Source organism: Tupaia chinensis, unplaced genomic scaffold, assembly GCF_000334495.1.
Source record: "Tupaia chinensis unplaced genomic scaffold, TupChi_1.0 Scaffold144255_1, whole genome shotgun sequence".
Taxonomy (NCBI): Eukaryota; Metazoa; Chordata; class Mammalia; order Scandentia; family Tupaiidae; genus Tupaia; species Tupaia belangeri.
Window position 1 is genome coordinate 2280088 of NW_006204113.1, and position 24854 is coordinate 2304941.

Below are 24854 nucleotides of genomic sequence, written 5' to 3' on the forward strand. Positions count from 1 at the left end.
AAAGAGAGACAGAGAAAGAGAGAACGAGAAAGCAAGCCACCAGGTCTGGGACATAAACCGTGATTGGCCATGTGGGAGTCCAGCGTCCTTAACCACCATGCCACCTGTCAGCCCTGAAAACATATCTTTCATTTACTTTGATAAACCAACCATATGCAGAATACATCATGTAGGATAGTTTTGGCTTCTCTAGAATGGAACAACACCTTGAATATCCCTGTAAAATGACTTTCCCCTGGACTTGCTCATAATTAAAGCAATAGAAGTTTCTCTTAGCTATCCATCTTCAGTAAGGGTTTTTGATTTTCCACTTGTTTTTCCTAGCAGTTACAACTTTTTTTTTTTTTTTTAAGAGATTTTTGCTATAGAGCGTGTGTGCTCGCCACAGAGAACAAAGAGACAGAAAGCAAGATTACCTCCCAGTGGGGATGGCCACGCTACAGTCCCTTCTCCTTCACTTTCCTTTTGGGATCTTGGGCATGCATGCATGCAAACCCAACGTGAGTTTCAAGTTACTGGGCCCAGGACTCGAACCACATTCAGCCATTTGAGAGTCCAGTGACATAACCACTATACCATCTGCCAGCCTTGATTTTTGTTTTTCAAAAAGAAAATTTTTTTAAATTTAATTTTTTAAGTTTTTGCCATAGAGTGCTTGTGCTTGCTGGAGAGAGACAGAAAGTGAGAAATCATCCCCTAGAGGGGATAGGGACACCAAGGACCCTTCTCCATTCTTCTCTCAGGATTTTGGGCACACATGCACACATACCCAGTGTGATTTTCAAGCCACCAGGTCCAGGACTCAAACCACGGTTGGCCGTGTCATGGGAGTCCACCTGAACCACTATGCCACTTGCTGGCCCCTAGAAATATATATATATATATATATTTTAAAGATTTATGTCATATTATGTGTTCATTCATTTCATTGGATCAGAGAGAGAAAGAGGGAAAGTGAGAAAGCAAGCTACCAGGTCGGGGACTCAAACTGTGGTTGGCTATGGGGGAGTGTTCAGCGCCTTCACCACACCACCTGCTGGCCCCCAAATATTTTTTTTTATATAAATACTTTTTTATTTTTTTGCTATTGAGTGCATGTGCTAGACAGAGGTAGAGAGAGGGAAAGTGAGCGAGCATCCCCTGGGGGAATGGCCACACTGCAGTCCCTTCTCCATTCTAGTCTTGGGATTTGGGGCATGCAGGGACATGCACCTGTAGTTTCCACAGTGGTAGCCTCAGGTACTCAAATCGCACAGCCCCCATGGGAAATCTAGCTTGCCTTAACTTCCACACCATCTGCTGGCCTCGTTTTTGCTTTTGTTTCTGTTTTAAATTTTTGCTGTAAGGTGTGCGCACTCATCAGAGAGAAATAGAGAAAGAGAGGGAAAGTGGGAAAGCACCCTCCAGGGGGATGGTCACACCACAATCCTATCATCCATTCTTTTTTTAGGGATTGGTTAATGCAGGCACATACATTTGGCAAGTTTTCAGTCCAGTGGGCCCAGGACTCAAACCACACAGTTGGGTGTGGGATCCAGCCACTTTAACCTCCACACCACCTACTGGGCCCCCATACCAGTTTGAATGGCAGCCATATTTACGTTCTTCTCCTTTTTAAGACTTTCAGATTCTGTTTGTTAAAAAATGTCTGTGTTCGTGTGCACACACATACACTTTAGAATACATTGTCTTGAATGTTTTTGGTGATAGACAGGGCATAAATATCAAGTTAAAATAATAGATGGTGGGTCAGCAGGTAGCATGGTAGTTGAAGCACTGATTCTCCTATGGCTGATTCTGTGGTCTGAGTCCATGTAGGGCATGTATGTGTGTGTGCCCAAAATCCCAAGAGGAGATGGGATTGTGGTGTGGCCATTTCTCCTGGGGGGTGAATTTTCTCTGTCTCTCTCCAGTGAGCACACTAGCAAAAAACTAAAAAATAATGGGGTTGGCAGGTGGCATGGTGGTTGAGATGTGGGTTCTCACATGGCTGACCACTATTCAAGTCCCAAATCTGGTGGCTTTATCACTCTCCCTGTCTCTCTGTCTGTCTGTCTCTGGCCAAAATTGAAGAAGAATAATAACATAAAAAAAAAAAAAAAGATGATGTTCACAGTTGACAACCAGTATGTAATGAACATGCCATAATAAAGCTTACATTTATCGAGCATTGACTGAAAGACACTACTGTCTTTTTAAATTCATTAAGGCTTTACAGTCACTAATAAAAGAGGTACCTTTTTTTTTGGAGAGTTTTTTTTGTTTTTTTTGTTTGTTTGTTTGTTTTTGCTATAGGGCGTATGCGCTCACCAGACAGACAGAGAGGGACAGAGAGAGACAGAAAGTGAGAAATCACCCCCAAGGGGGGATGGCCACACCACAATCCCTTCTCCTCCATTCTCCTCTCAGGATCTTGGGCACGCACGTACACGCGCCCAGTGTGAGTTTAAGCCACCGGGTCCGGAACTCGAATCGCTGTTGACTACGTGGGAGTCCAGCGACATAGCCGTTACGCTAACTGCTGGTCCCAAGAGGTACCTTTTTTATTATTGTTGGAGAGGTTTTTGTTTTTTGTTTTATTTATTTACTTTTTTTGCTATAGGGCATGTGTGCTCACCAGAAAGACAGAGAGACAGAAAGCGAGAAATTACCCCCACAGGGGGATGGCCATGTCGCAATCCCCTCTCTTCCATTCTTCTCTTGGGATCTTGGGCACACACGCAGAAGCGCCTGGCTTGAGTTTAAGCCACCGGGTTCGGGACTTGAACTGCGGTCGACTACATGGGAGTCCAGTGACATAGCCATTATACCAAATGCTGGTCCGTTTTTTTTTTTTTTTAAAGGTTTTTGCTACAAGGCACATGTGCTCACTGGAGAGGAAAGAGACAGAGAGACAGTGAGAGGGAAAGTGAGAAATCACTTCCCGGGGGATAGCCAAACCACAATATCTTCTCTTCCTTTCTCCTCCTGGGACTTTGGGCATATGCACACATGCCTGGTGTGATTTTCAAGCTGCCATGTCTAGGACTCGAACCGGGGTCAGCCATATGGGAGTCTAGCATCCCAGCCACTGCATCACCTGCTAGCCCTGGTACTTTTTTTCACACACAGAATCTAGAGAGGAATTTAAGTTGTCCAAGATCATGCCTAGCTAGGAAGATGTGTAGCTGGGGTTCAATCAGGCATACTGGTTCTAGGCTCACACTCTTGGATACTGTCTTTTATGTGCTATTAGCTGGATTAAGTGGCTAAAAAGCCACTGAGCCACCACTGACTGCTCTAACATGGCTTGCTCCTCTCTCTTCCTCCTCCTTGCATATTTTTCACATGGGCTTTTGTAATCAGTTTAGATTGAGTGCTCAGTAAATGCTGTGGGTTTAAACAGAAATCATCCGAGTATCTGGGACGGGCTTGACATCATCGTTCCATTCTCTGAACTTTATCTTTTTACTTGAATCTCTTATGTGGCACCCATAACATGTATATGGCCTTTTCCTATAGCTATCTGTATACTTTGCCATTTCCTTTCTAGGCCATGAGATTATTAGTCTCTTGTAGATTTTCAATCCCTCTTATCCTGTAGAGCATTGCTCCTCCAGCAGTCCCCACGTAGCTATTTTGTTTGAATAGTTGACAATTTCCATACATAAAAACACTCATTCCACAGCATTTATTTAACAAACTTTTTTTTAAAGAGGGATTTTTTTGCTAAAGTGCAAGACAGAGAGACAGAAGATGAGAAATTACCCCCCGGGGGGGGATAGTCACGCCGCAGTCCTTTTTCCTCTATTCTTGTCTCGAGAGTTGGGGCGCACACACACATGTACCTGGTGTGAGTTTCAAGCCACCAACCAGGTCTGGGACTTGAACTGCAGTCGACTACATGGGAGTCTAGCAATGTAACCATTATACCAATTGCTGGTCCCCCCTTTTTTAAAAATTTGCCAGAGGGCATGCATGCTCCCTCAGAGGGAGAGAGAGAAAGGGGAGAGAAGAGAAAGCATCTTCAATAGGGTGTGGTCATATCATGGTCCTTCTTCATTTCTCCATTCTGTTGGGATTTGGGGCCTGCAGGCTCACAAGCCTAGCCTGTTTTTTAAGGCTCTGGGGTTGGGATTTGCACTGCGTGGTTGACTGTGTGGTATTTGGCTCCCCTAACCACTCTGCCATGGGGCAGCACTAATATTTTTTGAGTGTTTGCTGATGTGTCAGAAACTCTCTAAGGTATAAGGGATAAAGAAGTCTAAGTCCCCATATTTAACAAGCTTACAGTTTTTTTTTTTTTTTTTTTTTTTGAGAGGTTTTCGCTATAGGGCGCATGCGCTCGCCAGAAAGACAGAGAGAGACAGAGAGACAGAAAGCGAGAAATCACCCCCCAGGAGGGATGACCATACCACAGTCCCTTCTCCTCCATTCTCTTGGGATCTTGGGCACGCACGCACATGCACCCGGCGTGAGTTTAAGCCACCAGGTCCAGGACTTGAACTGCAGTCAACCACATGGGAGTCCAGCGACATAGCCATTATCTAACTGCTGGTCCGAAACTTACAGTTTTTATTGAAGAGACAAGAGAATAAGCAAATGAAAGAAACAAACAAAAAATCAGGTGGTGGTAAATGCCATGCCGAAAAAGAAATCTGGGGATAGATAGTGAAGAAAGGGATTACTTTAAACTAGGTGTTCAGGGAGGGGCTTCTGGAAAGGTAACATTGGAGCACAGTTGATTGAAGTGAGGGAAGCAGAGAGTTCAAATAGAGGAAGCAAAGGCCTTGAGATGGGAATGTGCTCAAGAAATGCAAGGACAGTATGGCTGAGCACAAAGTGAACCGAAATACACTTTCTGCCCACAGCACAGTGAGTGCTTGTCCCTGATAGGCTGCTCTCTTGCACACGTGTGTTGCTTCTACATCTGAGTTGTGTGTTCAGTGAGGGTCCATTGTATTTTTTCTTGAAACTGTGAATATGACACGCTTGCGGTTGCAACTATATAATTTAATGAAATAATATGGAAGATGATGAAATAGGAGAGAATAAAATGGGAGGATTGGTACTGCTATGAAAACTGCCTTGAACATCGGAAACACTTGTTGAAGATGAGTAGCTGAGACAAACTGCTATTTAATTATGAGCAAGACGATGGTTAAAGCCTGGGAGAAAAATTTGTAGAAATCGAAAAAGATTCTGTGCTCAGATTGTTTTACAGGTGTATTCAAGATGTTCCATTTGAAAGAAAGCAGAACAGACCATCTTAAATGATATGTGTCAGAAAATGGTGCCGAGGGCCAGCTAGTGGTGTGGTGGTTGATGCAGCCGGATCCCACGTGGCTGGTCATGCTGTTTGAATCCTGGACCCGGCAGCTTGAGGAACACATTGGCTGCATGTGCCTGCATGCCCGAGTTCCCAAGAGGAAAACGGAGGAGACAGGATTGCAGTGTGGCCATCTCCCCTCGGGTGTGCTTTCTCACTTTTGCTCTCGTTTTCTTTAGTGAGCACACACACCCTATAATAAATTGAAGAAAAAAGCAAGCAAGAAAGAATATGATACAGAATGTCAACCCGTATAGCACCAGGAGAAGGTCTTGGCCTTATATTATAACAGGCCTGCATTTGGGCGGTCATAGTCCCATCATATTTATTTTCTGAATGTCTGTCAGATTCTCCCCCTCCACCACCTCTTCTGTATTCAGACCACCTGGAGTATTTCAGTGTCCTAACCAGTCTGTTTGCCTTCAGTTTTTCCTCTATTCCATTTTGCTATCACACTTCTATAATAGTACATATGATCATGTCACTTTTCTGTAAAACTGTCAGTGAGTTAAATCCTAACCTTTAGAGCTCAGCTTAGAAGTCACTTTTTTTTTTTTTTTTTTAGATCAGCAGATGGTGTAGTGGTTATGTTGCTGGACTCCTCTCACATGGCTGACCACAGTTCAAGTCTTGGGCCTGGTGGCTTGAAAATCACACCGGCATGTGTGTATGCATACCCAAGATCCCAGGAGGAGAATGGAGGAAGGGATTGTGGCATGGCCATCTCCTCTGGAGGGGATTTCTCACTTTTCCTCTCTCTGTCTTGCTCTCTCCAGCAAGCACATGAGTCATAAAGCAAAAACTTCTTTAAAAAAATCATTTTTTTAAAGTCCTCCCTGAATACCTGTCCCTATAATGAGTTAGACTTCCCTGTCCTCTTTTTTTTTTTAAGATAGTTTTAATTTAAAAAAATGTTTTTTTAAATCTTGTTCAGTTATTTATTTAAAATTTCAACAGAGAGGGACAGAGAGACAGTGAAAAAGCAAGCTGCCAGGTCCAGGACTCGAACTCCAGTCAGCCACGTGGGAGTCCACTACCCTTAACTACCACGCCTCCTGCGGCGCCCCCCCCCATCCTCTTCTGTACCCATAGAAGACCCAGTGTTTCCCCACCAACACTTACCACAAGGTATTGGGTCATCAGGAAAGTCATAACTCGTTTTTGCATAGAAAAATATGTCATGTCTTTCCCAGTGACCTAATATTTTAATGTCTGTGTTCTCTTTTTTAAAAAAGGTATTTCTTCCATGAGAGAGAGAGGAAGGGAGTAATAGGTACCCCCAACGTAGTCTTCACACCATGATCCAGCCTCAGCCAGCCTGGATCTCGGGCTCGCACACCTGATGCAGAGAAGCCTCGGGATGTGAACCCAGGAACTTCCAGGGTCCAGCATTGTGGAGTACTGCACTACCGCTGTGCCACCAGTGGGCCCCTGTGCTCTTTGTAACCCCTCCAGATTGTGGGCCCCATTATTACCTTCTCCAGATGCTGGCACATTGTAATCACTCAGTGTCAGTCAAATGGTGTCACAGTGTGGATAGTGGTTTGTCCCTCAAAGGTTCATGGTTTGGAGTTTGGTATTGGTGGGCTGTGGTCGGTTGTCCCCCAAAGGTTTGTATGTTGGGGCTTGATTGTACTGTAGTTTGTCCGTCGCCATCCCCATCTCTAGGGTTTTGAAGTTTACCCCTTAAACATGGTTTCGGGGAGCAGCAGGCACTTTCCTCATCGTTGATAGGAATGTGAAATGGTGCACCCCTCAGGAAGGAACTTTGGCAACACGTAGCCAAAGTAAAACCTCAGCAATCACAGTTCAGTGAGTCTGACTCAAAGATATGCTGGCAAAAGAGGCAAAGATACGTATATTGTAGCACCGCTTACAATGGCAAAAGATTAGATATGCCTTAAAGTCGAACAGCAGAGGACTAGTTGAAGGTTGCTAGAGAGAGAGAGAGAAGGGAAGTGAAAAAGCATCCCCCATGGAGGATGGTTATACTGCAATCCCTTCTCTTCTATTTCTCCTTTTGGGATTTTGGGCACATGTGCACACCAGAGAGAAAGATAGGAAAAGAGGAAGCAAGCCACCAGGTCTGGGACTCATACCCAGTTGGCCATGTGAGTCCAGCGCCTCAACCACCATACCACCTGCAGGCCCCAGGAGTGTTCTTTCAAGCTGCTGGGTCCAAGGCTCAAACTGCGCAGTTGGCCGTGTGGCATCCAGCTGCCTTAACCACTGCACCATCAGGCTGGCCGAATAATCTTAAAGTACATCTATATAGTGTGTTACTTTGCATTTTGTAAAAAGAGCAGTGCTATATTGTTGCAGACCTCAGAAACATATGTATTGTGGAGTAAAATATAATAAGATGTGGAAAACTGCATATAGTATGTTGCATTTTAAGTAGGAAAGTGTAGGGGGAGAATAAATGTATGTGTCCATTGTGTTAAAAAAGAACAGTGGAGGGGCCTGCAGATGGTTTGGTGGTTAAGGTGCTGGACTCCCAGATGGCTAATCGTGGTTCGTGTCCTGGACCTGGAGACTGATTTCTCACTTTCCCTTTCTCTCTTTTTCTCTATCTGTTTCTCTGGCAAGTACTTGTGCCTTACTGCAAAAACTAAAAGAAAAATACATTTCTATAAGATATGATACTTAGAAGACCAAGACAGAATCTGTATCAGCATTCAGTTTAGCAGCACTCTTATCCACTTTAGGGCACCTTTTTTCTTTCTTCCTTTCTTTATTTCCTCTGTGATAAAAGCGAGGACCAGGCCAAACTAGCCAGCTCTCCCCTCTCCCTTGAATAAAAGGAAGAGAGAATAAATTGTAGCTGGTCTGGTTCCTACATCAAAGAAGTATGGGGAGAGTGCTTAAAGAATATTGTGATATTATCTCTCTTTGGGAAAAAAGGGACATAAGTCTAATGAGAAAGCTAGAAAATTTGGTTTGTATGAGCACTCTTTGGAGTGAAGGATGTAGATGAAAATTCTCTACATGTAACTTTTTTTCTGCTTTCTGGTATGTCAGGGTTCCACGCATGGCTTCACAAAACAGTTGCATCAGCCACAATAACAAAAAGGCACCCTGCTTGTAATGAAATGGCCTTAGTAGCGATGAAGTCAATTAGGAATGCTGATAGGGGAACTGCAGGGAGATGGGCTCATGTGCGACCATTAGTGACAGAGTGACAGTGACCTTGAGGGAGATCCTGCTGGTGTGAAGGGAGCCTTGGGAACAGGCTAAGCTGCGGTTCTTGCACTCTGACTAGAGAGGCAATATTAACCACCCAGGACCTAATGTGCTGTTTCTTGTTTGGAAAAAGCTATGGAGGTAGCTCTCACTGGATAACCAAGAGTGAAGGGAGTCTATCTACTCTCAACTCGGTTCAAGAAGCAGGCACACGTGGAGTGTGAAAGTTCATGGTATCTTGGGTTCCAGGATGGGAGGTTTTGGAAGACCAGGTGGAAAAGAAAGGCTGGAGTGCTAGAGGATTGAAGTGTTCTTTCAAGCTGCTGGGTCCAAGGCTCAAACTGCGCAGTTGGCCGTGTGGCATCCAGCTGCCTTAACCACTGCACCATCAGGCTGGCCGAATAATCTTAAAGTACATCTATATAGTGTGTTACTTTGCATTTTGTAAAAAGAGCAGTGCTATATTGTTGCAGACCTCAGAAACATATGTATTGTGGAGTAAAATATAATAAGATGTGGAAAACTGCATATAGTATGTTGCATTTTAAGTAGGAAAGTGTAGGGGGAGAATAAATGTATGTGTCCATTGTGTTAAAAAAGAACAGTGGAGGGGCCTGCAGATGGTTTGGTGGTTAAGGTGCTGGACTCCCAGATGGCTAATCGTGGTTCGTGTCCTGGACCTGGTGGTTTGCTTTCTCACTTTCTCTTTCTCTCTCATGAGTGCATGTGCCCTATAGCAAATTAAAAAATAATAATGAATGGGAACCAGCAGTTACGTAATGGCTATGTTGCTGGACTCCCACATAGTCGACCGCGGGTCGTGTCCCGGACCCGGTGGCTTAAAACTCACGCCGGGTGCGTGTGCGTGCGTGCCCAAGATCCCGAGAGGAGAATGGAGGAGAAGGGATTGTGGCGTGACCATCCCCCCTGGGGGGTGATTTCTCGCTTTCTGTCTCTATGTCTCTCTCTGTCTGTCTGGCGAGCGCACGCGCCCTACAGTGAAAATCTCTCAAAAAAAAAAAAAAAGAATAAAATTTAAATAAATAATTTTTTAAAAAGGAACAGTGGAAAGATGAAACCAGAAACTAATGAAAACAGTTATGCCTGGAGGAGACAGAACAGGGAAAGGAAGTTAAAGGGATGGAATGCCTTACTATTTTGACTTTAGATGCAAATTAAACTTTATTAATTTTAAAACTTAAATCAGGCCCAGCTGTGACAGCATGTGCTGGACACTGCTGCTCCGAGGGCTGAGGCCGCATATGAACCCTGGTTTGATTCCCAGCACACCCTAAAAAGTTGAGTAGTGTGGCACATGCCTTTTGGTCCCAGCTCCTTGGGAAGCTGAAGCAGGAGGATTGTAACACCACACACGCACACAAACACACAAACCAATAAATAACAGTTGCCACGGGAGAAGGAATCTGCAACTGTAGCAGTTGAAGTCGTCAGCCCCCCTTTCACCAGAACATATCCCTGACCAGTGGGAGGGGGCTGGAGGATATACTTGCAGTCGCTCCTGTTACATGGCTGACGTCTGCCAGGCGCAGGAGCAGGGTGCGGAGTAAGGCACAAATCTGTTGATCTCTGCTGGCCTCTCAGTGCTAACTCAGTCAGATGTGCCTTGACCACAGGCCACAGCTGAATCTGAGCTCGGCTTCTCTCTTGGTCTCAGGGCCCAGTTACCTGTGTGCACGTTAAAATCTGCCTCTGCATTTCTCCTTCCTTCTCTCTGGCTATCTTGCCATCTTTGATGTGGTGGTTTCCTACTGTAAGCCTCACGTTTCTTCCCATGCCTTTTTCCCTCACTCTGATTCTACTGTATTCTATTCCATTCCATTCCTCTTCCTTTCTGTTTCTTTTTTTCTTTTCTTTCGATTTGCCAGTAGGCATGTACATTTGCTAGAGAATCACAGAGGGAGACAGAAAAAGCACCCCCAAGGGGGCATGGTCACGCCACAGTCCCTTCTCCATTTCTCCACCCTGTTGAATTTTGGCATATGTGCACATGTGGTGTGTTTATCAAGTGCCCAGGGTTGGGATTTGAAGCATGGTTTGTCAGGTGGGATTCAGCTCCCTTAACCACTAGGCCAGGAAGCTGGCCCTCTCATTCCATTCCCCCCCTCCCTTTTTTTATAGATTTTTGCCACAGAGCATGTGCACTTACATGAGGGACAGAGAGAGACAGAGACACAGAAAGCAAGAAATCACCCCTGGGGGGAGAGGATGGCTACACTACAGTCCATTCTCTATTCTCCTCTTGGGATCTTGGGCATGCACACACATGCCTGGCATGAGTTTCAAGCTGCTGGGTCCAGGACTCAAACACTGGACTCCCACATGGTCGACCATGTGGGAGTTCAGTGCCTTAACCACTACACCACCTGCTGGCTCCTCATTCCCTTTCTTTCTTTCTTTCTCTCTTTCTCTTTCTTTCTTCCTTGTTTCTTTTAAGAATAATTTTATTTATTATTATTATTGTTATTATTAACCAGAGAGAGAGCGAGGGAAAGTGAGAAAGCAAGCCACCAGGTCTGGGACTTGAACTGTAGTAGGCTATGAGGGAGTCCTGTGCCTTAACCTGCATACCACCTACTGACCCACCTCATTCCATTTCTAAACACCTACATTCCTTCTGTCTTCTTCAGCTCTACCTGAACTCTATTTCCTTATTCCTCTCAAACCACCCTGAGTCTCAAACCTGCCTTATAATCAGAAGTTAGGTTCTCGCACTGGATTTGTGGAGCCAAAGATTTTTCTGCAGACTTTCTCTCAGCACTTGGTTAGAAGGCTGCCCAGAGGGCTCAGCAGTTACAGAGCACTCGCTTTCTTAGGGGGTGGCTTTTGGAACAGATGTCGAGCCCATGCCAGAACTGCCATGGTGCCAATGAAATGAACGCTCAACACGAACAATGGGAAATTATCCTCAATTACGTTTGGAGTGTTTGTGGTTGAATAGGGTAGAGGAGTGGCAGGGAGAGAGGATAGTGGTGGAACAGCTGCAGAGAGAAGATTACAGGAAGTTCGGGGATTTTGATGATTACCATTTTATTTTTATCTTCCAGCTGCTAGGTCAGGCAGCGCGAAACATGGTCCTACAGGAAGATGCCATCTTGCACTCAGAAGACGTAAGGAGCTCTTTTATGATTTGGGTTTTATACAAATAGTTTGGCCACAAGAAAGTAGAATGTTCTGCTTCTCTCTCTTTTTTAATGCAGAGTTTAAGGAAAATGGCTATAATAACAACACATCTTCAATACCAGTGAGTATGCCCTGTCCAGCAGCTACTTTTGCAAAGTCTTATCCTCATCCTTGGCTCTCATTGCCTTAGGGTCCAGCCTGTTTTCCTGTGAGGCAGGAGTGGGAGTAAAGGTGGGGTTGGTCAGCGCAGCCGCAGTGGCACAGGCAGCAGGGGTGCTGACAGCACAATGCTGGAGGCCATAGAGGAGGGCTCTGGATGTACATCCTGGATCTGCTTGAACCTGAGGGCTGTCTGTCGCTCTTGTGGAAGACATAAGTGGGGAAAAAAGTGGGGTTGGTCAAGGTTGGCTGCCTCTTGTGGTAGAGATGCTTGAGACTACAGAAGTTAGGGTCGAGGGAGCGATCAGGAGCAGGGGTGACCTTTTATGGACTTCCATGTGTTAATTTTGTTTTTGTTTTTTAGAGAGAGATTTTTGCCATAGGGCACATGCACTCAGAGAGACAGACAGAAAGCAAGAAAGCACCCTTCAGGGGATGGCCATGCTGGGATCTTGGTCATGCACGCACACACACCTGGCGTGAATATTAAGTCGCCACATCTGATACTTGAACCACAGTCAACTACATGGGAGTCCAGCGACATAAGCATTATACCTCTTGCTGGTCCCCCATGTGTTAATTTAAGGGCTTCTCAACTGGAAAAATTCTAAACCCCTTAAGGATTGGACCCATGCCAAGACCATGGCAGCACGGTGGCACCAAGGAGTCACTTAATCAGTATTTGCAGCCCGAGTGTGTCTAAGTTCTCTCCTGGGGTGTCTGTTATCATAGGGGTCATGTGTAACTAACTCGTGTCCACAGGGAAGACAGCGACATATAAATCACCTAGCAGAGTGAGATACAGGGACTGCTGCTTTAGTACACTCGTGGATAAAATCGTAATTTGTTTTACGTCTTATTTCACGTTATATTTTATGTAGTTGATATTATAGTTAGGTGCCTATTTAAGATATATGATTGGGAATTTAGCTCTTGATATTTAAATAGCTAATGCTTGTCATATTCATTTTTGGGGTATGTATGCATTAGGTATGACCATTCTACTTCACATACCCAGCCTAAATTTGAGCTGTGCGTGGTATCACTAGTTTGTTAGGCCACATCCCTCATTCTGGGAAAGTATCATTACTTCGTTAGGTTTCGAATCCACATTTTCAGCAGGTCTGCACTTAGACCAGGAAATCCTGTTCAATAGCACAATCTTAGGATAAGATAAGAAATACAGAATGTAATGTAAGCTAGGGCTTTGTTTTGCCTATATGTATCTGGCCATAAATAGCTTCTACTAATTCACTGGGTTTTCTTATGTTTATTTTCCTTTCCTTTTCTGGTTTAGGCAAGAAGCTATTCAGAAGAAGTAAGTAACTCCAAAGGCAGGGGAGTGGAGAACCAACTGAAACGGGCTGGGGAATTACCCTGCTGGGCCCAGGATTCCTGCAAACTCTGGTTGTCATATGCCCTTAAATTGATGTGCTCTGGGATAGTTTGGAATTTAAAGAACACACTGTATTTCAGAAGCACGCAGTAACTCGATTGACTACTAGTAAAAGCATTCTAAAATTATAGGGTGGGGGGCCAAACTTAAGGAGTAGAAAACCGTTGACATTGGTAATATTAGTACCGTAAATGTGGAAAGTCATTCAATATCCTTGTTTTCTTAAGTGGGTTAAAGTTATACCTGGCAATGTTGCTTGTACTACTGATTGGCTTTCTTCATACCTTAAACACTTCTGGATTCCAAGTGAACGGTTAAAAATTTTGATTTAGGGAACCAGCAGTTAGCGTAATGGCTATGTCGCTGGACTCCCACGTAGTCGACCGGTTCGTGTCCCGGACCCAGTGGCTTAAAACTCACGCCGGGCGCGTGTGCGTGCGTGCCCAAGATCCCGAGAGGAGAATGGAGAAGGGATTGCGGTGTGACCATCCCCCCTGGGGGGTGATTTCTCGCTTTCTGTCTCTATGTCTCTCTCTGTCTGTCTGGCGAGCGCACGTGCCCTACAGTGAAAATCTCTCCAAAAAAAAAATTTTTTTTGATTTAGTTGCAGCAGTATTTATGCATTAAAATATAAATAATTTATACATAGAGATGTCTTTATTGCTCTTTACAGATAAACCTGTTATTTTAATTTCTAGCGTTGAACAGTCATCAGACCTACAGGACCAGTTGAATCATCTGTTGAAATAGAGCAGCATGTAAGAGGACAATAGCACTTTTTTTGCCTGATGCTGAGGAAGAAATATCTTAACCATTGTGCTGTGGGTTTGATTTTCCGTATTTTCCTCTAAAAGTTAATCTACAGAAGAGTTACATTCCTAAAGAGAAGCTAGGAGGTCGAATTTTAGAAGCAATTCTTGAATCAGACTAACTCATGCTCTTACTGAATTTTTAAGTTGCTCTGTTTAATTTGATATTAAAGCAAAATTAAGTATATCTTAGTTTTCACCATGGAACTTTTAATGTAAGGAGTCTTACTGTCCAAATACCGACTAATATTTTAAATTCACTAATAGAGCTTTTATTGTGAACAAGTGAGAATGATTAGTGTTTTCTTCCCTGCCTTTTCCCCCTCACTTCACCTGCTACTGTGCTGATACAGTAAGGTTCAAGGGAGGCGTATCTCACACAGTGGTGGAAAAACCCAACCACACTTTAGTGTTCTTTCTAGAGGCTGGCATGTGGCATGATGGTTAAGGGCGCTAGACTCCCTCCTGGCTGACTGTGATTCGAGTTTTGGACCTGGCGGCTTTCTCTCTCTCTGTCCCTCTCTGATCAAATGAAAAATAAATAAAAATAAAATAATTTTAAAAAGTGTTCTTTCTACAGACCTTTTTCTTTTAATCATCCATTTAGAAAATACTTCAGATTCGTGGTCACGGAGTAGCAATAGATGATACTCATTGTTTTCTAGTAACTCAGAGGAGATACTGTATTTGTTGTAGCAAATTTCTAAGTGAAAATTAGGCAGATGGTATCGTATGTGCCCAGCTGCAGCCTCTTGCCTTGACCTGCATTCCCAGGGTTCCACTGTTGCCGTGGCTTTTGATTAAGTGACCTTGGGTTCCTTTTGTAATTTTGCTCATCAGCACATTCCCTCGCATGTTACTGCCAGATGTGAAGACAGTTGAACTGCTATAGCGATTGCGGGTTAGGATTGTGCCGTGGTGAAAACCTTAATGTTTGTAGATATTTACTTAAGTTCTTTGGATTCTTCTTGTTAAATGACATTCACATCAGGTCTTTTGTCAAACCTAACTGTATATATTTAAATTTAAATTTAAGAAGGGACTTTATCCTGTCCTGTTTGAAGAACTGAGAGAAATCTTTGCATAAGAAAGTACTATTTTCACTGGAAGAAAAAGCAGACGAGTCAGTCTAATTCACATGGCATATCATCAAGTTAACTGAGCACCTCAGATTACATTGTTGCTCGTTATACATCTGCACATTTACGTACAGTAACAAGAGGAAGTAGGTATGAATGATCTGAAAGGCATTTGCTTATGCATGGACTCTATGAACATTTATTATCCCTGTAATATTATTAAATGTAAACAGGCTCAGTTTACCTTCAAAGAGAAAGGCCACTGGGGCCAGGAGATGACATGGTGATTAAGGCACTGGATTTCCACATGACCGGCTATGGTTTGAGTCCCAGACTTGGCACTTGAAAAATCACACCAGGTGCTTGTGCTTGTGAGCCCAAAGTCCTGAGAGGAGAATGGAGGAGAAGAGATTGCCGTGTGGCTATGCCCCTGTGGAGTGATTTCTCACTTTGCTCCTCCCTGTCTCCTCTGGCAAGTGCTTACACCCTATTGGAAAAACCTAAAATGAAATAAAGAAAGACCATTAGTTTAAACTTTTAAAAAATTTGACAGAGGGTGGGCCGGCAGGTGGTGTAGTGGCTAAAAGGCACTGGATTCCCACATGACCGACTGGTTCCAGTCCTGGACCTGGTGTCTTGCTTCCTCCCTTTCCCTTTCTTTCTCATCAAATTAAAAAATAATAACAAATGGAATTAAATAAATAATTCTTTAAAAAAAAAATTGACAGCATATATGCTTTTTGGAAAGGTAGAAAGGGAAGTGAGAAGGCAATCCCCACTGGAATGGTCACATGCAATCCCTTGCTCTCGCCTTCCTTTGGGGATTTTGGGCACATAAACACATGCACCTGGCATGTTTTTCAAGCCGCCGGGTTCAGGACTCAGACTTTGTGATCAGCCATCTGGGATCTGACTGCCTTAACCACCAGACCAGGTGCTGGTCTAAGGCCACTAGTTTAGAAAACAAAACTATGTCTAACTATGTACAAGAAGCAAAGAAATACTTGAGAGAGATCCCGTGGAGGTGCTCAGCTCTCTCTCACTTGTGCTCTATTGTGAATAAATTTTAAAAATTAAAAAAATTAAGAGATTCCTATTTATGAATATAAATACAAGAATCCTAATAACATTTTGGAAAAGTTGAATAGAAAATATTTTTGTGTTGGGGCCAGCAGGTAGCGTGGTGGTTAAGGGCATTGGGCTCCCACATCACCGACCGTGGTCCAAGTCCCAGACCTGGTGGCTTGCTTTTTCTCCCTCCCTCTCTTTCTCTCACTATGTCCCTTTCTGGACAAATTTAAATAAATAAAGTTAAAATAATAAAAATTCTTAAATTTTTTGTGTGTGTGTGGTCAGCTGGTCAGTGGTTAAGGTGTCTAGGTCCCACGTGGCTGACTGCATGGTTCAAATCCTGAACCTGACTGCTTAAGAAACACACTGGATGCATGTACATATGTGCCCTAAATCCAGAAAAGAGGGGGAGAGATTGAGGAAGAGATTGTGACATGACTATCCCTCACGGGGGGTGCTTTCTCACTTTCCCTTTCTCTTTCTCTGTGTCTTCAGTGAGTACACACGACCTCTTGCAAAGTACAAAAGGGAAAAAAAAAACTAGATAAAAAAAGAAAGAAATATAAAATACCTTTTTTAAAAAGAAAGGAAAAAATACTTTTAATAATTACTCAAGTTGATGTTTAAAAGAAGCCAGATCCTACATGGGCAGCCGTGGTTTGAATCCCAGTCTTGGTGGCTTAAAAAAGCGCACTGAGTGTGTGTGTGTGTGTGTGTGTGTATGCCGCAATCCCTTCTCCATTCTCCTCTCAGGATCTTGGGCACGCATGCACACGTGCCCAGCGTGAGTTTAAGCCACCGGGTCCGGGACACGAACCGCAGTCGACTACGTGGGAGTCCAGCGACATAGCCATTACGCTAACTGCTGGTCCCAATATAAAGTTTTTTTTAAAAAAAGAACTTCACTTGTTTGATAACTATAAAATGAAAATGGTATCGAGGGTGGACTTTTTTCTCTGAGTGTGGCTGGTTTAGAAGATGCCATGCTCGGAGGAAGATGAGAATAATCCTGCTCTACTGCAATAGAACAGAGACATACTGCAATTTTTTAAAAGAGGTTTTGCCTTAGGGTGTGTGTGGTTGCCAGGGAGAGAGAGAGAGACAGAGACAGGGAGAGGGAAAGTGAGAAATAACCCTCCAGGAGGGATGGCCACACTGCAGTCAGACATGCATGTATATGTATCTGATGTGATTTTCAAGCCTCTGGGTCTGAGACTCAAACCATAGTTGGCCATGTGGGAATCCAGTGACATAACCCCTACGCCTTATGCTGGTCCCCCCCCCATGCTAATGTTAAGAAAGCACCAAGGTAGGGCCAGCAGATGGCCTAGTGATGCCATTGCTGGGCTTCCACATGGCCGGCCCCGGTTGAGACTGGTGGCTAGAAACTCACTGCTTGGGAATGTGTATTGTGTCCAAGATCCGGGAAGGAGCATGGAGAAGGGACTGCAGCATGGCCATCTCCCCTGGGCGGGGGGTGAGTTCTCACTTTCCCTCTCATTGACTCGGTTTTACTGGCAAGGGCAGGTGCCCTAAGGCAAAAACCTCTTTTAAAAAAAGGCAAGAAAACACCACTCTCTTTCCCCGTCAGCTGCTGCAGAGTAGTGGAGAGGCTTGGGTGCTTTCAAGATTTGTCTCCACCAGTAACCCATCTCCGGGGCTGAGAAAGACATTGCCGCTGGAGGTGTGGTGGACATTAATACTGCTTTACAGGAGGTGCTGAAGACTGGCCTCATCCACGATGACCTAGCAAATGGAGTTCACAAAGTGTCCAGTGCCTTAGGTAATGCCCAGCTGTCTGTATGCTCGCGATGATGAACCTATGAATGTCACGTTGGCAAGGCCCTTTGTGCAGGACTCCAAGTCAACCTGAGCAAAGTTGATGACAAGAAACTAGGAGTATGGGGGACCAGCAGGTGGTGTGGTGGTTAAGGCGCTGGACACTCCCACATGGCCGACCAGGGTTTGAGTCCTGAATCTGGTTGCTTGCTTTCTCACTTCCTCTCTCACTCTCACCCTCTCTCTCTCTCTGATCAAACTAAAAAATAAATGAATAAATAAATAAAATAAATAATTATTAAAAAAAAAAAAGAAAAGGAAACTAGGAGTATGGGTAGGCCTCTGTAAAATTGGCAGCGAAAACCCTATAAAGTAGAGGTTTACAGCTTTGTAGTAAAGGGCTATGGCAAGGAATCTCAGGCTAACGATGTCATCTAAAGAGTACTTCAGGGATCAGCAGATGGTGTAATGGCTGTCGCTGGACTCCCATGTAGTCAACTGTGGTTCGAGTCCCGGACCCAGTGGCTTAAACTCACTTCTGGTGCGTGTGCATGTGTGCCCAAGATCCTCAGAGGAGAATGGAGGAGAAGGGATTGCGGCATGGCCATCCCCCTGGGGGGGGTGATTTCTCACTCTGTCTCTCTCTCTCTCTCTTTCTGGCGAGTACACGCACCCTATAGCAAAAACCTCTCAAAAACAAAAAAAACTTCAAATGGAAGAAATGAAAAAAATTTTAAAAATTGGTTTGTGGAAAATCAGCACCATTTTCATTTCCAGAATAACTTTTAACTGCAGTTGTAAGCTAAGAGCCCATACGTTGAAATGTCGTTGTTTATCTAATGTGTCCAGAAGAGCTCTCCAAGCATTTCTCTCTTTTATGACTAAAAGTGTGCCCAATGAAATTGATAAGCAGTATAATACATGGATTATCTGTTAAATTTGAACTGAAATACACAGAAAAAATGTGGCATCTATGATCATTGTAATCAGCAGTAGCTTTATCCCAGAACTAGTTTGTGACTTAACAATTAAAATGGGGGGAGTGCTGTAGGAAAAATAACTTGAGTTTTATCCTGTTAAGAGGTAAAACAGGAACCAGCAGATGGCGTAATGGTTATGTCACTGGACTCCCACAGTTTGAGTGCTGGACCCGATGGCTTAAAACTGAGGTCATGTGTGTGTGTGTGTGTGTGTGTGTGTGTGTGTGTGTGTGACCAAAATCCTGAGAGGAGAATGGAGGAGAAGGGATTGAGGTGTGGCCATCCCCCCTGGAGGGTGATTTCTCGCTTTCTGTCTCTGGTGAGAGCATGCACCTATAGCAAAAATCTCTCTTTAAAAACAAATATATATCTGCACTTTTATAGCACTTCTGTATTCATATCAAAGGTTTTGAAAGAAGTCAAGGCTCATCTTAATTATCCTCTTTACCCTCTGGGAGTTTGCTCATTATTAGTAAAGCCACTAATGGAAGATGAGGTCCGAAATGAGAAGATAATTAAAAAACAGATTTAATAAAACTGGGGCTGGCATGTGGCATGGTGGTTAAGGGTGCTGGACTCCCACATGGCCAACCGTGGTTTGAGTCCTGGATCTGATGGCTTGCTTTCTCTCTCTCTGTCCCTCTCTAGTCAAAATAAAGTTAAATTTAAAAATACTTAAAAAAAAAAACACCCAGATTTAATAATACTAGGACCACCAGTTAGCGTAATGGCTATGTTGCCAGACTCCCATTGTAGTCGACCACAGTTCGAATCTTGGACCTGGTGACTTAAACTCACACCTGGCACATGTGCGTGCATGCTCAGGATACCGAGAGGAGAATGGAGGAGAAGGGATTGCGGAGTGGCCATCCCCCCGGAGGGTGATTTCTCGCTCCGGTAGCGTGATTTCTCGCTTTCTGTCTCTCTGTCTGTCTCTGTCTTTCTGGTGAGCGCATGCACCCTATAGCAAAAACCTCTCAAAAAACAAAAAACTAGAGAGTCCTCGTTAAAGGAGCTATTTAATAAACAACACTGCAAATCTTCACCATAGGAAGTAGCTGGAAGAGCTTTTTGAGTACAGTATCTGATACTGAGTCCAGAAGAATTAATGCAGATTTTTTGGTATGTTGTGCATTTTTTATTGCTGTGATTAGAACCATGATCAAATGACCTCACACAATTCAATAGGAGGAAAAACAGAGCTTGCCATTGACTTAACATTTCATCTGGTGGGGCTGGCAGGTGGTATGGTGGTTAAGGCACTGGACTCCCACATGGCTGACTGTAGTTCAAGTCCTGGACCGAGTAGCTTACTTTCTCACTTTCACTCTCTCTGGTCAAATTAAAAAATAATAAGTAGACTTTAATACATAATTATTTAAAAAGAATCATTAAAAACAAAGAAATTTCATCTGTTGTTGAGATTTCCCCCTTTTTTTTGGAAAGGTTTTTGCTGTAGGGCATGTGCACTCGCCAGAAAGAGAGAGAGAGAGACAGAAAGCGAGAAATCACCCTCCTGGGGGATAGCCACGCTGCAATCCCTTCTCCATTCTCCTCTTGGGATCTTGAGCATGCACACACACATGCCTGGTGTGAGTTTAAGCTACTAGGTTCAGGACTTGAACCACGGTTGACTACTTGGAGTCCAGAAATGTAACCATTACACCATCTGCTGGTCCCAGCTGTTGAGATTTCTATGCTTTAAATGTGGCATAATTATCTAAAACAATGGAAAAAATTTACCCAAGTGATTCTGGAATTGCCAAGTCAACACAATAGCCTTATTACATTAATAAATAATAAGGGGCCAGCAGGTGGCATGGTGGTTAAGGCACTGGACTCCCCCATAGCGCACCCAGCAGCTTGAAACTCATACTGTGTGTATGTGCTTGCGTGCCCAAGATCCCCAGAGGAGAATGGAAAAGAAGGGATTGCAGTGTGGACATCCTCCCTAGGGGATGATTTCTTACTTTCTCTGTCTGTTTCTCTGGCGAGCGTACAGACCCTATAGCAAAAATCTGTCCGAAATAATAATAGAGGCAGAAAATAGCCTTGTAGTTAGAATGGTTAGATTCCATGTGATTGGCGGCACAGTTCTAGTCCTGGGCCTGGTGACTTGCTAGGCACGTGTGTGTGTGTGTGTCCAGAAATCTGAAGGGAGTGAACGATGCAGGAGAGGAGAGTGCAGTGTGACTGTCCCCCATGGAGGGTCCTTTCTCACTTTCCCTCTCTCTCTGGCAAGTGCATTCACCCTCTGGCAATTTTTTTTTTTTTTTTTTAGCTTAAAGCACGTAGCATGATGGTTAAGGGCACTGGACTCCCACATGGCTGACTGTGGTTCAAGTCCTGGACCTGGTGGCTTGCTCTTTCCGTCTCTCGCTCTGTCCCTCTCTGGTCAAATTAAAATAAATAAATAAAGTTAAATAATTCTTTTAAAAAATGTCTTACGGCATTTTGGAAAGGGAATTTAAAATTCAACTTCTCTTTCAAATAAAGCAAAAAAGAAAGATAGTAAGAATCTTTTTCTAGGGAGCAGCAGATGGTGTAATGATTACATTGCTGAACTGCCATGTAGTCGACCACAGTTGAAGTCCTGGACTTGGTGGCTTAAAACTCACGCCAGGCGCATGTGGATGCATGCCCAAGATCCTTAAAGAAGAGATTGCAGTGTGGCCATCCCCCTGGGGATGATTTCTTGCTTTTTGTCTCTGTCTTTTTGGTGAGCGCATGTGCCCTATAGTCAAAATCTGTAAAAAAAAAAAAAAAATGAAAAAAAGTATTTTTTTCTAAAAGTGCACATTTTAAAACCCAAAACTCAACATAACATTTGATGAAGAGTCATAGGACCCCAGGGTATTAGAGCCATATGGAGCTTTAAAAATGGGGTCATTAAACAGGACCAGAGATGACATGGTGGTTGAGGGCTCTGGACTCCCACATGGCCGACCGTGGTGTGTGTCCTGTACCTGGTGTCTTACTTTCTCACTTTCCCTCTCTTTCTCTGTTACTCTCTGGTCAAATTTAAAAATAAGTAAATAAGTAAATAAAGTTATAAATAATTATAAGTAATTCTTAAAAAATAATGGGCCCAATAACCATGGTTCAAGTCCTGGGCCTGGCAGCTTGAAATTCACACTGGGTGTGTGTACATGTATGCCCAAAATCCCAGGAGGAAAATGAAAGAGAAGGGATTGCAGTGTGGCCATCCCCCTGGGGTGATTTCTTTTTCACCATCACTCTCTCCTGTGAGCGCACATGCCCTCTAGCAGAAATCTGAAAAATAATAATAATTCTGAACTTAAACAGCCAAGGAGAGGAAATTGCTTGCCCAGAGTCTGAGTCTAGCACTCTGTTAACTTGTTCTTTTCCTTATAAAGAGAAACCAGAGTGGCCCCTGTCATTTATAATCCTTGCCATAATAATAAAGGGAAACAGAATAGCATAATAACAAGGGAAAGGATCTTGCAAGTAATTGAATGCAGCCAGGCCATTTATCCCTGCTAGTGCCTCTCTGCCAAGTAATTGTCAAGCTGGTCACCCAGCCTCTGCTTGAGAGCGTCCGGTGTTTGTGGAACCCTTTACTTAGGCATGTTGGCTGTTTTGGAAGCGCCACTTTTTTTTTTTAAGGAATTATTTAATTGTTATTTTATTGAATTTTATTTATTTTAATTTGACCCGAGAGGGCAGGAGAGAGAGAGAGAAGGGGGAAAGTGAGAAAGCAAACTGCCAGGTCCGGGACTCGAACCATGGTCGACATGTGGGAGTCCAGTGCCCATTTTAACCACCATGCCATTTTTCCTTTTCCTTTCTTTGGCTGGCCACTTCACTTCCTCATAGTTGGTTCTGTGTACCATTCAAAATCTACCTTCTGGATCATCCTAGAATTGACCAGTGGCTTCTAAGACAGAGTGTGTTGTAGGTATGCACAGGTCATCCTTGGAAATGAAGGGAGAAAATAGGAAAAATTGTGTATGTTTATTTTGTATCTTTAAAAAAATAGCTTTTGCTAATATTTAACATGTGGCTTGATATGAGACCCTAATTTGGTCTATGAAGCAAATGGAAGGCAAGCACAAGTGAAAGTGACAGGGCCCTTTATCTTCCCTCTAATCTGTCCCTTCAAGAGAAATATACCATTTTAACAATGAGTAAGAAAGTAAATGCTTTCTGAAAGGAATTTACCCTGGCCTGTTTTTGTGTTGCTAACAGAAATACATGAGCCTGGGTGCTTTTATAAATATTAATAAGATACTAGTTGATTTACAAACTCAGGAGTCTGGTGGCTGGAAAGTCCAAAGTCCTAGGTCTACAGGGTGTCCAGTGGAAGCCCAGAGGATAGTGACCATGTGTAGAAAGCGTGAGAACTCTTTGGGTCCAGCCCCAATATATGAATTTCTGGGGCACATTCAAACCATAGCCCTCATTCTGCCCCCAGCCCTCCAAATTCATGTACTTCTTCATGTACCGTACAAAATTATCTCAGTGGTCTCACATCTCAGCTGGTTCCAACACTAACTCCAAAATCCAAAATCTTACTTGAAAGTCAAAGCAAACTCCTGTGGTAGGCAGTCATGAGCGGGCAGCCCTAAGAGAAAAGCGAAAGGCTCATCTAGCTCCGGGTGCCAGGAGGGCGAGGCAGCTTGCCATCTTCCTTCCTTGGGGCCTGAGGGAAGCACACACGGATGATTCCTAGATTTTTCTCTTATCAAAAAAACCCAAGCAAGCATTTTGGTTAACGCCCTAATTCCCATTAGGGTGATGGACTGATTGGGCAGTCTAACTGGGGCAACCTGGCTCTCATTGGGCGAGTGCAATTAGGTGATCAAGTTCCTCATTCTTTACCTGTGAGGAAGGTGCGCAGGTGCAGGAAAGAACGTGTGAATTCAAATTCAAAGGAAGGACATAGGCAGCGTAGGGCCTCCCACTAATGAATATTCATGACCTCTAGTAATAAAATGATAGTCGACTGGTGTGAGGGCAGTTGCATCCTGGCAATCTGCCCGCCCAAGAGCCTTTTGGGTGTACTTCCTTTCTTTTCTTTCCTTTCTTTCCTATTAAATCTTCTTTTCTACCTATTTTATTCGTGGCTGTGGTTTCATTTCCCGCCTAGGGACAGATCTCTAATTTGAGTGATCTGGACCCAAAGAACTAAGGACTTCATGACGCAGCTCAGCACTCTCCCATCCGTTAACACTTTCCAATTATCAGTCTGTGACGTCAAACAAATTACATGCAAGTCTGAAATCCTAGTGGGCAGACACCCAATCCTGGGATTCCAGGAGGCACCTTAGATACACTGAGGCTCCCAGCGCATCAGGGAACCTAGTCTTCCTGGCCGTCCTGGGCTCAGTTCATGTTTTAGTTCTTTCCAGTTGGCGTCTGCAGTTCTCCCAGGCTAATGCGGCCTGCTCATAGCTCCACAGTTCTGGAGTCTCTGGGGCAGCCCCATCTCTGCAGCTCCCCAGGCACATCTGTCGTGGGTGCTCTCTGCAGTGGCCTATCCATGACTCCACTTTCCACATGGCCTTGTTCTCATGGAACTGCCCTGCTGGGCTCCACTCCCGTGGTAGGTCTCTGCCTGAATGTCCAGGCTTCCCCACGCATCCTGTGAATCCTGCGAAGCTGCACTACCCTCCCAACTGCACAGCTCTTGCACTCTGCAGCGTTAGTACCGCATGTAGCCCCATGTAGATGCAGATGCTGGACAAGGCCGACAGCCCGCGCCCTCCGGACTGGCAGCTGCACAGTGCTGCTTAATCATTGCTCAAGCAACCATGCGTTGTCCCGGGATGTGGGAAACTCCAGGCTGCAAAAGGCAGCGTGCCCACCTCGGCCTTTCTTGGAAACTATTGGGTCGTCGGGAAAGTCATGACACGTTTTTGCAGAGAAAAACAGAAAAATATGTCATGACTCTGCCAGCGACCTACTATTTTGCACTCCCAGGCCTCT

The 24854-nt window shown here is 44.1% G+C and overlaps 2 protein-coding genes and 1 pseudogene across 2 annotated transcripts in view; 2 read left to right on the forward strand and 1 right to left on the reverse strand.

Moving 5' to 3' along the window:
- Positions 1 to 6804, reverse strand: part of LOC114005668 (stAR-related lipid transfer protein 4 pseudogene) — an 8037-nt pseudogene extending 1233 nt beyond the window's left edge.
- BORCS7 (BLOC-1 related complex subunit 7) overlaps positions 1 to 14183 on the forward strand; it is a 20191-nt gene extending 6008 nt beyond the window's left edge. Inside the window, exons 2-5 of the mRNA XM_006166388.3 lie at positions 11557 to 11619; positions 11710 to 11753; positions 13089 to 13109; positions 13886 to 14183. Coding sequence (XP_006166450.1) covers positions 11557 to 11619; positions 11710 to 11753; positions 13089 to 13109; positions 13886 to 13937 — 180 coding nt within the window. The 3' untranslated portion in view covers positions 13938 to 14183. The remainder of the gene's footprint in view (positions 1 to 11556; positions 11620 to 11709; positions 11754 to 13088; positions 13110 to 13885) is intronic.
- AS3MT (arsenite methyltransferase) overlaps positions 1 to 24854 on the forward strand; it is a 74822-nt gene that overhangs the window by 5939 nt on the left and 44029 nt on the right. The window lies entirely within an intron of this gene.